The 16,999-nt window shown below is 45.6% G+C and overlaps 1 protein-coding gene across 2 annotated transcripts in view; it reads right to left on the bottom strand.

Annotated features, from left to right (window-relative positions):
* Positions 1-16,999, bottom strand: part of DPYSL3 (dihydropyrimidinase like 3) — a 108,889-nt gene that overhangs the window by 15,749 nt on the left and 76,141 nt on the right. For both annotated transcript variants that reach the window (XM_066272904.1, XM_066272905.1), the window contains exons 2-6: positions 16,805-16,893; positions 11,490-11,674; positions 8,504-8,668; positions 5,324-5,385; positions 4,343-4,423 (exon numbers count right to left, since the gene is read on the bottom strand). In XM_066272904.1, coding sequence (XP_066129001.1) covers positions 4,343-4,423; positions 5,324-5,385; positions 8,504-8,668; positions 11,490-11,674; positions 16,805-16,893 — 582 coding nt within the window. The remainder of the gene's footprint in view (positions 1-4,342; positions 4,424-5,323; positions 5,386-8,503; positions 8,669-11,489; positions 11,675-16,804; positions 16,894-16,999) is intronic.

A 16,999-nucleotide genomic window follows, 5' to 3' on the forward strand; every position in this document is an offset into this window, starting at 1 on the left:
CATCAATACTTAAACTAAAACTTTTTGTGTGTGTGTGACAGAGAGAGTCACATAGGGACAGACAGACAGGAAGGGAGAGAGATGAGAAGCATCAATTCTTCCTTGTGGCACCTTAGCTGTTCATTGATTGCTTTCTCATATGTGCCTTGACTGGGGGCCTAAGCAGACTGAGTGATCCCTTGCTCGAGCCAGCAAACCTGGACTCAAGCCGGTGACCTCGGGATCTCAAACCTGGGTCCTCTGCATCCCAGTCCGACGCTCTATCCACTGTGCCACTGCCTGGCCAGGTTAAACTAAAACTTTAAAAAACATAAGCTACTATTAACTAATTCCTAACTCATAAAAGCTGTCCTCTATGTCCTATGAAACAAGGGACAGTTTTCAGATGAGCTCAACTGAGATTTGGAAAAGTTATGCTGAAGACATGTTCAAGGGAAAAAAGAATAAAATATGTATGTTGAACAAATGTGTTAATTCTATAAGTGGAATTGCAAAATCGGGTGGAATCTTAGCTTAAAGGAGAAAAGACATTTAAGGGTGGTTTGCTTTTATTAAAAGACAGCCTGTTAGAAGGTACCAGCTTCTTTTCTACATTACACGTCAAAAGTCACACAGTCACGTATTCTGTACTTCAGTTCTTTCAGCTGCAGATCTCTGAAAGTACACTCCCTTAACTCGTTTTTTTAATTAACTTATGCACTTTAAAACCCATTCTTCCAACAAAATTATTCAGTATCTGCTTCACGCTAGGCCCTAGGTTAGGGTCCTGAATTAAGGCAACAAGGCCCCTGACTTGATGGGACTTACAATGTAATCTCACGTTTCCCGAAGTCTGGTCAACCCACCACCTACATCAGAATTCATTGGGTTGTGTTTGTAGAAATGCAGATGTCTGGGCCTTGTCCAGGTCTATCATATCAGAATATCTGAGGCTAAATTCTAGGAATCTGCACTTTAGTAAGCCCATCAGGCTTTTTAATGCTTTACTTTCATGATTTAAATGAATGTATGGATTAGAATTGAACCAGACAGAATAGTGCCTCTATCCAGCATTACTTGAGTTAGAGCTTTGGTTAAATTCTTTTTAATTAGGTCTTGGATGAGGCAGAACTGCCTACCCCTTGTGGCTGATGGCTAAATTCCTCAGACTTCTGGCCAACTTTCTGCAAGAAGCAGGTGGCTGGGCAGTGAACACACACACGGGCTAATTGGAACTGGCACAAATCCTAAGCGATCATCTCTGAGGCTTTCCCGGCATTCACTCGCAAAGGATGAAGGCCAGTTCCCATGAGCCTCTGTGCTGGTGACGTGAGACATGGAGACGGGGCAACTGAGCAATGCCCTGTCCCACTCTGCAACCATGAGATGCCTAGAAAAGAAGGGGTCCCTTCTACCTGGAAAAGAAGAACCATTTTGTCGTTGTTCTTTGTTTCTCATAATAACTTTTCAAAGAGGAGGAGAATGGAAGATGCTACTACTGTAAGCAACCACGAGAAGTAAAAGGGTCCCTGTCCCTGGCTCTACAGAATTTGAGGGAAGGTCAGACGCTGATGTTTCCAGCAACGTTACTTACCTCCACATTTCCTTCTTACTGTTTCATTCATCAAAACCTGGACTAAATAAAATTTCTTCCAAAATGTGGTGGCTTTCCACTTTGAACTGACTCCTGAACTCACACCAGGGTTAAGGTCTCCAACAAAGGTCTCTTCGGATGCTCTGATAGGACACTTGCTTTTATCTTGTTGAAGAGTTCTCAGACAACACACAGATAAGCTCACCCAGGTAATTCTCTCAAAATACACTTGTCTGAACTCTACCCTGGACCACCTGAATCAGAAATCTCCCAAAGTAGGAGAATCCTAGGCAGGGGTCTTTAAGCTGCACAGATGTTTCTAACGCTCTGCATGTGCTGGAAGGTCCTGATTTTAAAGCCAAGGTGTCCCTACAGCTGGGAGATTAAAAATGGCAGGTAAAGGGCCATCAAAGCCGCCTGACATGGATGGGGAGTAATGGCACGGAGGAACGTACCCAATTTGGGTCACGGCACAGTTTCAGTTTGAGCCCTGAGGAAAAGGGACCCTGTCTTTTTCATCTTCCTTCCCCAATGTTTTGCCCACAGTAGGTGCTCAATAAATATTTGTTGGCTGAGTGCCTAAGGATGCTGCCTTTTCTTTTTGAAAATAACCGTTGTGGGGATCTGTAGGAAAAGATTTATCCTCCCTCTGCAGTCACTTTGGCTCCAGTGCAGCTAGAGACCCTGAGAACAGCAGCTCTGCTGCGCGGAAACAACGTGATCGAATCGTTGGGCTCAAGCTGAACTTAATAAACATGCGCAGAAAAAGGCCATCCAAATGCAAAAATGCCCTTTTCCTTTCTCCTGACTGAGGACAGACCTTTCCAAGTTAGGGGAGGGTGAGGGCGGGGGACGCCAGAGACACTGCCGGGTCAAAGAGCCACAGGGAAAGCAGGAGAAGGGACTTGGAATTGGAGCCTGTTTGCCTCCACAGGCTCTAGAAACAGGGGTCGGGAACCTATGGCTCGCGAGCCAGATGTGGCTCTTTTGATGGCTGCATCTGGCTCGCAGACAAATCTTTAATAAAAAAAAAATAACGTTAAAAATATGAAACATTCTCATGTATTACAATCCATTCATTTCCTACCCCTCATGTTCATGGTTGCGGGTGGCTGGAGCCAATCACAGCTGTCCTCCAGGACAACACCAACTTTTTATTGGATAATCCTAACGTACACAGGTCATTGTATGGCTCTCACAGAATTACATTTTAAAATAGTATGTGGCGTTCATGGCTCTCTCAGCCAAAAAGGTTCCCGACCCCTGCTCTAGAATGATAAGGCGGGAATTCGGTTTCCGGGGCCTCTGGAGGGAGTGCTGGGACCCCTGGCTGCTGCACTGGAAACTGGGAAAACGGGGAGGAGTGACAACTCTGCCACCACCAGATACCTCCCCTGGGAGCAAGGCTCTTGGACCCTCTTTGGAAAATGATGTCGTTATCTCTGGGGTCTGGGGCCTTACTAATTAGCCTCCTTGGTCATAAGCAAGGGGAAACTGCACGCTCAGCTCACCTCCCCCACTGGTGAGACAACACGCTATCAGCCGGCCCGAACGCTGGGGCGCCGCCTCTCCGGGAGCCCTGCCGCCAGGCTGGTGCAGCGAGAGGCCTGGATGCGCCATCTCTGAAAGGTGCCCGCGGAGGCACATCCCCTCGGGGACTAAGATTTTTAGTTCTCCCAGTGACCTTTGGGCCAGTGGCATAATCCTTCTGTGCTTCAATGATCTCATCTATCAAATGGGGAGGACGGCAGTCATCTTTACAGGGTTGGGTAAAGACTAAACGAGAACATGGCAGAGCACTGACCAGAGCCTGGTAGTAAGTGCTCACAAACCGGGACCTGCTATTGGGAGCTAATGGGTCTGACCTAGACTCAGCCCCAACGCTGTTCCCACAGCATTGCCAATCACGCCCATCAAGTCCTGAACAATTCCTATAACGAAGGCACAGCTCAAGCACTTCTGAACTGCGGAAGACATCTGTTTTGGCTCACCTCTCTCTAGACTGATGCCTGGCACAAAGTGCTCAGGAACTACCCTTTGAAAGCATGAAAAATGGTTTCTCGCTATTAATGTTATTGAATGAGAGAGCTCACACTCCTTTCTGGGAGTTTCCATGAGTGGAGGCCGATCGGGGGTAAACAAACCCTGTCTTGAGACACATCTGTGCATCTAGCCCATTAAGCCACCCTGGAGATGGGGAGAGAAAGTGCTTTCTGCTCCCTCACAAATGGTTGATTTGTGTCTGGGGACCATCACTTTCATTGCTTTCCTCAGGTTTCTCAGTGTGATTTCTGGGAAACCAAGGGGACCTCAGATCCCCACAAGCCCTCTGTTCTTCATTATCTGAGACCGTGAGTGCTGCAGCCCCGGATCAGATTTCTGGCTTCTGAGAAGTGCTGCCTTAGGGTTTTGCTTTAGAACAGAGAATGCCACATAGCTTGGACTCATTTTCAAAATAGAATCAGTAATGCTTTCATAAATATAGCCTACTTCGAAAACCTCCTCTTCCAGGAAGTCTTTCCTGATTCCCCAGAATGGCCAGATCTCTTCCTGTTTTCCCACGGCCGCCACTCTCTCCCTCACTTGTCTACATTGCCTTTGTTTCTTACTCGGAAAGAGTGAGGTCCCTTGGGGCAGGTTTTTAGTGAAGTACTTATGATGGTGCCTTGCACACAGGGAGAGCTCAGGCAACAGTGGAGAGGAGGACCCGGTGGGATGCGGAGCCAAGCCCAGGCAGAAAGCACACTCCAGAGTGCTGTGCACCATTACCTGGGCAATGATGTCCCCATTCTCGGCATGAACTTGAGCAATGGCTCCCAGCTCGCCCAGACAGGTGAAGATCTCGTAGAGCTGAAACAGACATGAGTCTTTGTCATTGTCACAAGCCACCGATGCTTTCAGCAACCTCATACAAGGACCAGTCACGAGTGCCAGAGTGGGATAAACCAGAGGAAGTGAGTGACCAGGGCAGAGATACAGACTAAAACATACACGACCCAAGAGGAGTGCTCGCCCAGAGAAATCCAGAAAACTGTCTATTACAGAACCTATTGTGTCGCCTAAGCAGACAGGGCGAACATATAACAAAGTGCTACGAACCCCTCTGTCCCCGCTCCAGCACATATTTTTAATGGATTTATTTGCATTGAGCTGGGGCACAGCTGCAGAATCCTCTCAACAAGTCTCCCGAAAGCCACTCCAGCCCGGCCAGAAGCTAACGCAAGAGCTGGACTCCACCTCTTAACCTCTACAAACAGACCTCCCTTCGCCTTCTAATCAGGAAATAAGGGAATTAAATTCCTGCATTTCCTCTGAAAACTTTAGATGTGTCAAAAAACAAACACACACCACGAATTTCTTAGGAGGAGAGTCAGAGATGAGCTGGGACCATTACCCCAAAGGGCAGAAGGTCCTCCTTAACCCTGCAAGGCTGAGCACCTCACACATTCACCGAGCTCCAAGGGGGCCTGGATTGGTTTGGCAGACGGAGACCGAGGCATGCCCTTCCTCTCGTCCTTTTGAGAAAGCTGCTGCCGGTGGAAATTCTAGCTCCCTGTCTGCTTTGCCCACGGGCACCCTGCCCGTTACCTGATTTTAAAAAGGTAGCGTGGACTGTGGTGGCTTCAAGAAGCACTCTGGCCCAGCGGTCTCCCACAGCGTCCGCAGTGACTCATGCTGAAGGAGCCAAGATCATCACAACAATAGGAAACCCATCCAGACACCCCAAGCCACACAGCAACGGGTCATTACCTCTGTGTTGGACACTTGATACAGATCCTTATAGGCCATGTACACCATGAAGGAGTTAACCCCTGCAGAGAGGGAAGGGGAGGGGGAACAGGAAGAAGACAGCATTATCACGAGCACTCTCCACCCTTTAATCTCACTTCTATGACCCATGGGGCCCGAGTACATTACAGGCTCCCATCCAATGCAAAGTGAATGCTTCCCATTCTCCAAGAGCATTTTTCTATTCCCTCCTCACAGAGTAAAAGCAACACTTCCTACGTAATGCCATAGAGAATAGTCACTCCTTCTGCACCCCTTCCGAGCCACCCTCCCAGCACTCCCCAGCCCATCATAGGGTCAATAAACTTTGCTACTGCTTGAAGCAATATATACATATGATTGAGCCACTGTAGCACACTGGTTGTGTTTACACATGGGGGGGGGGGGGTTGTACCACACACTAGTTCAGTGAGCTTGAAACACCTAACATCTTGAGCCTCGGTTTCCTCATCTGTAAAATGGAATAATAACAATATCCTGTTTTATAAGATTGTTGGAAACATTAAATGAGATACATGCCAAGCTCTTGGCACCTGCCCTGGCACAGATTTGGTCTCCATGAATAGCTCTCTTGGGGCTGGTTTATTTCACTGCATAATGAGCTGCTCTATCTGTGACCTCTGCAGGCTTGAATCTGAGACGACCCTGTCCTCACAGAACCAACACAGTTACTGGGAAGAAGTCAAGTGTCACCTTGCGCTTAAATATCTAAATCATAAGGGTTATAAGAACAGAACCACTTTTTACCCCAAGCGAACTATTACTACAGCAGTGTCCAGAATTAAGTGGACTGGGGAACAGAGAGTCGTTTAGAAAAAAGGAGGGTCATTTTGGTCTCCAACCATCAGAGCCCACAGTGTTCAAGGCCAAAAGTGGGTTGGAATTTGAGAACTTCCCTACCCGGAGTGGTTCAACCAAGGGCAGCTCTTCCCAACACTACCCTTCCCGCAGCCTCTGTGTCATCCATGGGATGGCCCAGGCACTTCGGAGGGAAGTGTGTGTTAAAGCCACTCGGTTTTCTACTTGAGTTCAGATGAGAAAGGAGACCACAGGAAGAAGGGAGGGGGTGAGCCTCTCCGGAATCAGGAAGGACGGGGCAGAGCTTGTGGGGTGAGGAGGGGAATGGAGAGGAGAACTCGTCCTCTGGGGAGTCACCCTCTCCCCGCCCTCCCAGAACATGCCCTCTTCAACTGCACTTTGGCCTTTGCCTCAGACTGCTCATCCAGCACCAGTCCTGCGCCGTGTGGCATTTATTCTGGGCTCTTCACTGGCCTGCTTCCCTTTGCCTCAGGCGCTCAGCAGAGGCCATTCCTTAGATCTCCCTAAGCCCCCCAGCTGCCAAGACGCCAAGCGCATCACATGTCTGTACAGGGGGTACGGGAGGGGGACAGTGCAAGTGTTTGAAATATCTGGCAATCAAAACATAAGAAGTAGAGAATAAGGCCCTGGCCAGTTGGCTCAGTGGTAGAGCGTCGGCCTGGCGTGCTGAAGTCCCAGGTTCGATTCCCGGCCAGGGCACACAGGAGAGGCACCCATCTGCTTCTCCACCCCTCCCTCTCTCCTTCCTCTCTGTCTCTCTCTTCCCCTCCCGCAGCCAAGGCTCCATTGGAGCAAAAGATGGCCCGGGCACTGGGGATGGCTCCTTGGCCTCTGCCCCAGGCGCTAGAGTGGCTCTGGCCGCAACAGAGTGACGCCCCGGATGGGCAGAGCATCGCCCCCTGGTGGGTGTGTCGGGTGGATCCCGGTCGGGCGCATGAAGGAGTCTGTCTGACTGTGTCCCCGTTTCCAGCTTCAGAAAAAAAAAATCCAAAAAAAAAAAAAGTAGAGAATAAAAGAGTCTAAGAAGACAATGAGAACCTAAATCATATACTCACTGAGAGCACGTGCGCGCGCATGCACACACACGAACATGTTTTCTTCTTTTTTTTTTTTTTTTGTATTTTTCTGAAGTTGGAAACCGGGAGGCAGTTAGACTCCCGCATGCGCCTGACTGGGATTCACCAGGCATGCCCACCAGGGGGCGGTGCTCTGCCCATCTGGGGTGTTGCTCTGTTGCAACCAGAGCCATTCTAGCTCCTGAGGCAGAGGCCATGGAGCCATCCTCAGTGCCCGGGTCATCTTTGCTCCAATGGAGCCTTGGCTGCAGGAGGGGAAGAGAGAGACAGAGAAGAAGGAGAAGAGGAGGGGTGGAGAAGCAGATGGGCGCTTCCCCTGTGTGTCCTGGCCGGAAATCGAACCCAGGACTCCTGCACGCCAGGCCGATGCTCTACCACTGAGCCAACCAACCAGGGCCGTTTTCTTCTTTTATATAATCGAATTTTATTGGGGTGACACTGGTTAACATGATTACACAGTTTTCAGATGCCAGACACCCAATTCTACAACATATCTCTGGACACCATACTGTGTACACAAATATGCTTCCACACCCTAAGCTCCTAGCCTGAGCACAAACACATCTTTGCTCCCAGAAACGCCTTAGCTTTTCTGAGGATGCTGTTGATATATAATAGCAATGGGTTTGATCTTTGGAGTAAAAATGATGGAGCCTAAAAATTCCTAATCTTGTATCAAGTAGGTGTGTGATCTTATGTACGATGCTAACCTCTCCTGACCTCAGTTTCTTCCCCTGTCAAGTGGGCAGCACTGCACGGAGGTGAAGCACATAGACTGAGGGTGGATCTACGCGCAGGGGTCTCCAAACTTTTTACACAGGGGGCCAGTTCACTGTCTCTCAGACCACTGGAGGGCTGCCAAATACAGTGGTCCTCTCACTGACCACCAATGAAAGAGGAGCCCCTTCCAGAAGTGCAGTGGGGGTTGGATAAATGGCCTCAGGGGGCCGCATTGCGGCCTGCGGGCCATAGTTTGGGGACGCCTGATACGGCTTACTAGCTCTGTGACCCTGGGCTACTCATTCTGAGCCTCAGGTTCTCTATCTGCCAACTGAGGATAATAATCCCCACCTCGTGGGGACCCTGGAAGGAGCAAGAATGATGAAATAAATAAAGTGCCGGGAACGCAGGGGTGTCCCCATCATCTAGTACAGGTGCTGGAGGTTCGACTCCATGAGTGGACAGTGTGGGAAGGATGGATGAGGTGGAAGAAGGGGGGAAAGGAAGAAGGCATGCTCGTGCTTACCTTTGTCCTTGATGAGGCTCTGCACCTCCTGCTTGACACTGTCGTTCCAGTGGGTGATGTCCACGTGCAAGGCGTAGTCACAGCAGCTCTTCCCGTCGGCCCACTCTCGCCACTTCTCATAGGCCTCCGTCAGGCTGGACTCGGGCTCGGGCACCACGTGGTCAACTGAACGACAGAGACCCCAGACGGGTGACTCGCTGTTTCCCTTCACATGGACCCATTCCTGCTTGCTTTGCCATGACTGCAAAATCTCCATTTCTTGAGCACAGAATTAACCATGGAAAGTGTTGCTGATGGTTTAACAGTCACATAACTATGTATTCTTGGGCAAATTACTGGTTTCTCTTTACCTTGTTCTTCTCATCCTTAAAATGGGTCCCAGTGGGGGTGAAGGACAGGATGTCCTAGCGCCTTCCTTCAAGTTTGTTATAAGATAAAGTGGGAAAGGGCACTAAAGTACTTCACCTGATGCCTGGTACACAGTAAGTGCTCAACTAATGTTAGCTATCAATGTGGGCCTACTATGTGCCATTATTACCAGTACTGTCGGGAGTCACTAGAAGAGATAAAAAAAAGTCTGACTCCCTTCTAAGGGTGGAAGAGGGATTTTAAAGTTATGTCAGGGCACGAAAGAGTGGCATTCTCATGCTTACAGACATAGCAAAGAGCCAGTGTCAGTTACAGGAACCTGACACTAGTCCACAGATCTTATTTTTCTGTAAATTCTCTGTCAAGAATCTGGTTTTGCCCTGGCTGGTTGGCTCAGTGGTAGAGCATCAGCCAGGCGTGTGGAAGTCCCAGGTTTGACTCCCAGTCAGGGAACACAGGAGAAGTGACCATCTGCTTCTCTACCCCTCCCTGCATCTCTCTCTTTCTCTTTCTCTTTCTCTCTCTCTCTTCCCCTCAAGTAGCCATGGCTCCAATGGTTTGAGAACAGTTGGCCCCAGGTGCTGAGGATGGCTCCATAGTCTTTCCTCGGGTGCTAAAATAGCTCAGCTGTTAAGCAACGGAGCAGTGGCCCAGATGGGCAGAGCATTGCCTGGTAGGGGGCTTGCCAGGTGGATCCTACTCAGTGTGCATGCGGGAGTCTGCCTCTGCCTCCCCGCCTTTCACTTAAAAAAAAAAAAAAAAAAAGAATCTGGTTTCTTTGAGACCCACATCTACTCAGTAGTACCTGCAACCACGAATAACAGTTTTTAAAATAATAACATTTACAGTTGGTGAGGATAAGGCAAAAGTGACAGTGGAGGAAAAGGGAGAATTGGGACAACTTTCCTAAAAATAATTATAAAATAGTTACCAGAAACCTTGACATTTTTTCATACCTTAACTAACTCCCTGTGCCTAAGAATTATTCCCAAGGAAATAAGCAACACTGTGTGCACAGTCTGGGTTCTAAAGATGTCTGTCAGTCCAAACGATTATATATTTATATGTAAGTGAAAAACTGGGAGCCCAAAAGGCATATTTAACAATAGGGGAGTTTGGTTAAAAACACAAACTGTGATACCTTCCTAAAAACAGATGATTTGACATCCATTTTACATGTTGTGGCAGAATAAAAAAAAAATGAAGGGGAAAACATTCACAGCATGTTTGTTTCATGAAAATGGGAGGCTGAGACAGTATGTCTATTATGACCCTGTTTTTGTTAAATAGGAAAAAATATACAGGCAAACTGAAATAGCGACGGGGGATTTATGGGTGTTTTGTTGTTGTTGCTATGCATATCTAGGGTTTTTAAATTATCCACGAAGGACATGAGCATTTGTGTGGTTCTTTGTATACTTCTCTCCCTTGTGACCGGGACTCTGACTTTCTCCCTGCTTCTTCCCTAATGCAGAAGAATAAGCAAAACCCACATCCCCAGAATGCTGAACAAGTTCAGCTGCCTGCCCAGATGGCAGAAAGCCAAGCCCAGCCACTCATTTCCTCAGCTTCTGTCATCAGCAGCCTAAGTGCACTTATCGGAAGGCAAACGCGCAGAGCTACGTGACCAATGTCTGGACCCGCACCAGGGCCTTCGTGGGCAGCGGTGCTGAGAAGTCAGCTGGCTTCCTCCCTCTGGCTGGAGAAAGCTTCGGTCTCCCTGAATTGCACCTTTTATGGCCTCGGTGCACTTTTCCTGGGCTTCCGCACCCAACTGGCTGGAGCTGGAGCCTGCTAGGGCTCCCACCAAAAGAGAAGTGAACAGTTCTACGTCTTTGGCTATTCTGTTTTCTTGGGTGGATGTATATGATGTTAAAATAAATGGTGCTCTTGCTGACCAAGTGTGGGACAGAGGTGGGAGGGCACCTAATTCACTGGAATTCCTTTGGGACAGGAAGGATTGGCTTGGTATACTTTCTGTTCAGTAATCCAATGGTGTGCAAATTCCTAGGTTTCTTTGGAATTGCAACAGTTAAGAGAAAAAGGGAAAAAAATTTAAAGAAAAGGAAACCACTCACACAACTTGCCTAATCTAAAAGATATGAATTGGTCAAAATACAGCACAGACCAGATAACTATGATATAAAAGCCACGAAGCACATCCATTTCTCCAAAACATCAAGTCTCCACTGTCATTCTCTTTGGAATGCTCCTTAACCCATTCACACGCTTGGCTATGCTCTCCGTCCCCTCCTGCCTGAGACCCAAACTGGATGTTTGAAATAACATTTTGCCTTCTCTCCACTTTTTCCAGTTTCCCCAGTGACGAGCCCAAAGGTGATGACTTCTGATTCTCCATCACCTGCTCACCCCGCCCCTGATGCGAAGGCAGAAAGGAGAGGATGGCTTCTTTCATGATCATGAACCTCATCAAACTCTTCTAAGCAGTCATGGTGAGCTGCCAACGTCCTCACTCCAACCTGCCTGTAGCAGGTACCATCAGGCAGCAAGTCTACAAAGTGCCTTAAGGGAAGTGTACAGGTCATCATCAGAGAGCACAGTGGTTACCACATTCCTAACACTTGGGACCAGGAATGTGTCATTTCGGGGGACTTACTGATCATGGTAGTGCCACCGGCTAAGGCAGCCTTTGTCCCTTGGAAGAAGTCATCGACTGTGGTCATCCCCTTGTAGGGCATCTGGAAGTGAGTGTGGACATCGATGCCTCCGGGGATCACCATCTTCCCATTGGCTTCAATGGTCTTTACTCCTCCAGGGACAATCAGATTGTCTCCGATTTGCCTAGGAAGACAGCAAAACAACCAGTAATGTAAAAGAGTGACTTCGAAGACAAACATAGAGTTATAAGGGCCTTAAACATTGTAACACATTTATCAAAGTAGTCTTTGCAAGGGATCCACAAGTTTAGCAACCTAAATAAATAGGTACACATAGAGAAGACAGTTTTTATAGACACAAAACAATCCCATATGCCGTTTGGCAGAAACATGGGTCCTGGTTTAGTACCGTAACCCCAGGAGTTTGAGAGTATCTAGAATATTGGGTGTGAAAGAAATATTTTTGAAAATATAGTAATTTTTTTTGCCTGACCAGGCACTGGCACAGTAAATAGAGCATTGGACAGGGATGCGGAGGACCCAGGTTCAAGACACCGAGGTCGCCAGCTTGAGCACGGGCTCATCTGGTTTGAGCAAAGCTCACCAGCTTGGACCCAAGGTTGCTGGCTTGAGCAAGGGGTTACTCAGTCTGCTGAAGGCCCGCAGTCAAGGCACATATGAGAAAGCAATCAATGAACAACTAAGGTGTCGCAAGGAAAAACTAATGATTGATGCTTCTCATCTCTCTCTGTTCCTGTCTGTTTGTCCCTATCTATCCCTCTCTCTGACTCTCTCTCTGTCTCTGTAAAAATATAAATAAATAAATAAGAATAAATAAATAAAAACTATTAACAGAAAGAAAATATAGTATTTTTTATTATCCCTTTCATTTTGTTCTGTTAGTTAAGGGTGAGGAATAACATTTGAAGGGGAATTGAAAGACTATAAAGTAATCATTAGGAGAGACTGCAGAAGGTAATGAATCATTTAAAGAACTGGTTGTGAACTTCACTATCCCATAAGAGGGTCCATCTGGGCTCCTAACAAAAGAGAGATCTACCTGGGTCCTTTGCACCTCAGTCTCACTCCCAAGTCCACCCTTCCGTGACAGCTTATCCATCAATCACACATGAGGGCAGATTCACAGGGAGAAAGTCAGAGATGGAGATGCCCAGTCCCAGCTGCTTTTGTGGGGTCAGCATCTCAGTAGAAGCTTCAAACCAAAGAATATGATTATGACATCCTCCACCAAACACACCTTCATCCCGGAAGCCTCAGAGCATCTGAGGAAGGCAGAGAGGGACTTGGGTGGGGAGGAAGCTGATGAGTATTCCACAGGGACACTACACAAGGCAAGGGGCAAACACAACTACTACTGGAACAATGTCACCTAGTGGACCATCTTATGTTGTTTGAATTATATGTGATTTCACACTCGACTTCAATGGCCAGCTCAACCTGTCCAATATGGATTCCAGGTAGAACTACAATTCATAAGCCCGTACATTGTCATTAAGTTGTCTCCAACCTTGGGGATCCATGAGCCCCACGGTCAGCAGCATGAATGCTTCCCCTTTGTTCATATAGTCAGCCAAGAGAGAAACCCCCCTGGGGCACTATAAGTCCACCACTGGCCTGCCAAACTATTCATTCTGCAACTAAAGTAAAGTGTTTCTGACATCTCTAAGAGTTCAACCTCACCACATCACCGCTGGGTGTTTCCAGAGCCACCACAATTCAAAACACACTGTGGAAAAAATGCAGCTTCTGGTGGTAACCCCCTTCTGGTCCACATGCCGGTCAGTGGTGTTCCCGATTTTTCTCCCTCACTAAGAGGGGAAGTATGAGCTAAGGGCACGAAGAGCTGCCTGGCGTGTGTGTGTGTGTGTGTGTGTGTGTGTGTGTGTGTGTGTTTCCACCATTCTGACAACCAGTATAACACCAAGTCAGAAACACAAATGCCTTCCACTTTCCCTGCATCGAACTAATCAAGGTCACACTAATCCTGCCCTCCTGAGTCAAGCTCCTACTGACAGCCAGATCTAATAACTAAAAGTGTGGGTCGGCTCTGGATGTGCGGTATCTAGATGCACAATCTTGGCTTTGACAGTTACTAATTTTATGACCTTGCCCAAGTTACTTAACCTCACCAGGTCTCAATTCCTTCATCTGTAAAATATAATAAAAATGCCTACTCCGTAGGGTTACTGTGGAGATTAGATATTGCTGTGTTAAGCCTAAAGAACCCTGTCAGGTGCATAAAAAGTTAATAAACATGAGCTATTATAATTAATAACCACCCTTTTCCCATTTAGCCCCCTTCCCCTAATCTCATCGTTCTATTAAACATTTGATATTATAAGGTCTACCGGAAAGTTCTGTCCGTTTCTATCACAACAAGTTTCGACATGTAAGCACGTTTATTTGGCGCATGTGTGCCTCTCTATTTTTATCACTTAATGTATACATACTGACGTAGCAAATTAACTAAAACAAAGTTGATTCACATTAGTCTTATGTGTGAAGCGATAGTGTACCCATGGCTACTGATAAAGTTCATTTATGCCACCGTAATTTTTACGAATTTCAACAAGGAAGAAATGCTACAGAAGCATGTCTGTCGCATCCACCATATTCCCCAGACTTAGCACCCTCCAACTATCACTTGTTTTTGTCCTTACAAAATTTTTTGAAGGGCAAAAAATTCAAAAATGAAGAAGATATCAAACAAGCACTGGTTCAATTTTTCGCATCAAAAGATAAAACATTTTTCAAAAATGGGATATACAAATTGCCCTCACGCTGGCAAGAAATCATTAATAATAATGGCAATTATATTATTTAATAAAGTTTATTGATGGTAAGAAAAATTTGTATTTTGTTTTATTCCAAAAACAGAACTTTCCGGTAGACCTTATATATGGTAATTTTATATCTGTCCTTTGCACACACACACACACACACACACACAGATTACTCAGTTCCCCTAAAAATCTGAAATCTGTAAGGTCCCCAGAGTAACAAAATCGTAAGGACTTGGGCCCCAATGGTATCTACCATAGCATGTGACAAAGCATGTCTCCAGTGACTTAGACAACTACTGTGCACACAGCAGGCACTGCATAGATATTCACAGACAAACAACTATGTAACAGTTGGAGGAAATAACATGCTCTCAGACTCACAATGGAGTTATACGTCCCAATAAACCCATCATTCACTGAAACTCTCATAAGTTGAAATACACTTAGTATACCTAATCTACCAAACATTATATCTTAGTCTAGCCTACCTTAAACAAGCTACCCCCATAGAGCCCTCTCCATCTGAATCTAAGAACACTTAGATTAGCCTAGAGTTGTATGCAATCATCTTGCGGCTGCTGCCCTGCATCATAAGAGAGTACCATACCACTTATCACTCACCCAAGAAAAGATCAAAATTCAAAGTATGATTTCTACTGAATGTGTATCACTTTCACACATTGTAAAGTGAAAAAAAAAATCCTACGTGAAACCATTGTAAGTCAAGGACTATCTGTATTTCTGTGTTTATGCTCTGTTAATGTTGTTAGAGACACACAAAATTTCAGGATTGGATGAAGATCATGTTTATCCAACTTTGTTTCCACCACTAAGACACAGACCTGATGGTTAAATTCCTTCTATGACAACCTTGGTAAGTGATCTCTAGTCCAATCTAATAGAGATGGCAAAAATAATTCAGTGTGCATATTCAACTCCGGTAATAAATGCCTGCCTCAGTGTGAAGATGGACTGAGCCTGTATTTAAAACTCAACTGTGTCAAGTTCTGTGATCAATTACTGATGCCTGTCATGAGCTCTGAAATAAGGAAGGAGCATTAGATACTAATATTTTATTCTATCTCTGAATCCCTACATAAGGGAATTCACTACCTCCAAAGAGCTGACTATATAAAATAATTTTTGTAATAAAAAATATAAGATCAATTATGATCTATTTTGACAAAGTTATTGTTTTATATCAGCTTACCTAGTATTTCCATTTTTTCCTATTTCTAATATGAGAAAGCACTTATGGAAATTGGTAATATAACTAAACACCAATATCTTGCCTTTGTTCGTTCATTCATTCATTCATTCATTCATTCATTCAACACATCTGAAGAATATGTTGACCTTTAGCAAGTTATTTACTTTCTCTGTTCTTCTTTCATCTCATCTGAGAAGAGGGTAATAATAGTACTTACTTCATAGGGCTGCTGTTAGATTAAATAAGGCATAAAAACATTTCACAGTACCTGGCAGGTACTACCTACTCAATAAAAAGTAGCTTTTATAAAAGTGCTAAGTATTGGGTTAAGTGCAGGGGATACAAAGATAAACAAGATATGGTCCTTGCTCTCAAGGAGGCCTAACAGTGTCAGAATTGCTATGATTGATAAAAGTACATGGTGTTTCAAAAGAAGGAGAAGGTAGCTTAGATTTGTGGCCTGATAAGGAATGTCCACCTACAAAAAGTTATATCTATTCTGTAACCACACTCTTAAACTAGCCAAAGAAGTTGAATAAGGTAAATATAAAACTGAACGAAGTCAGGGATGGCTAATAGGATGAGTTGAAGACACCAGTTTTATACAATATCTTGTCATTGTGGGCATGGGTCGTTCTTTATGAGATGAAGGTAATGTGTTTATCGAATCCTTTCTTAAATGTCACTAGGTGAGAAACCTGCACGTAAAGTTTACCTGGCTGTATTGCTTACAGGCATCCAAGTGCAAACCATTTTGTAAAGTAATCATATATTCCTGAAGCATCTATTTGGAAATATTGCCTGAAATGTATGCCTTATCCATGCTCTGCCCATCCAAGTTTTACCTAAGTCAAGGTTCAGTTTAAATGACCTCTCCATTCCAAAACCTTTCTCTGGACACTTCTAAATTACTTATCCTTATTTGAGCTCCTTGGGTACCTATTTTAGAATGTTATAACCTGTGCACATTTTTCAGTATCCTCAAGGACAGTGGTCACATCTACTGCTCCAAGATGCAGAGAATGCCCATCAGCACAGCTTGTCAACGGGCTCTCAGCATCTGTTGATTGATTGAATTCAGATTTTTTCACTTCTTTCACGTAATCCAAGTGAACTGAAGCTAGTGCTCACTCTTAAAGAGTCATGAGCATCCAGAATGAGGGGTGAAAATACTCATTTTTAAAGAGAAGAAGAAATGAAACACAGGAAAACACCAGCCAAGTAAGCAACAAGCAGCACGCTTCTTTCTGAAGAGGAGATTAAGTACAAAAAGATAAAGGGAAGGCTTCCATATACATACTTGATTAAGCCATCTTCCATGTAAATATCAGCATAAAAGGACTGGTCATCATTGACGATTCTGCCTCCCTTGATAAGAAGACGGTCACTCTAGAAGAAAAAGAGAACACAAGTCAGCCTCACAGCTCAGAGTTCAGAGAAGAGCGATTGCAAAGGTTTTTTTAATTCATTGCTCTAGATGTCTAGTAAGAACACA

Source organism: Saccopteryx bilineata, chromosome 4, assembly GCF_036850765.1.
Source record: "Saccopteryx bilineata isolate mSacBil1 chromosome 4, mSacBil1_pri_phased_curated, whole genome shotgun sequence".
Taxonomy (NCBI): domain Eukaryota; kingdom Metazoa; phylum Chordata; class Mammalia; order Chiroptera; family Emballonuridae; genus Saccopteryx; species Saccopteryx bilineata.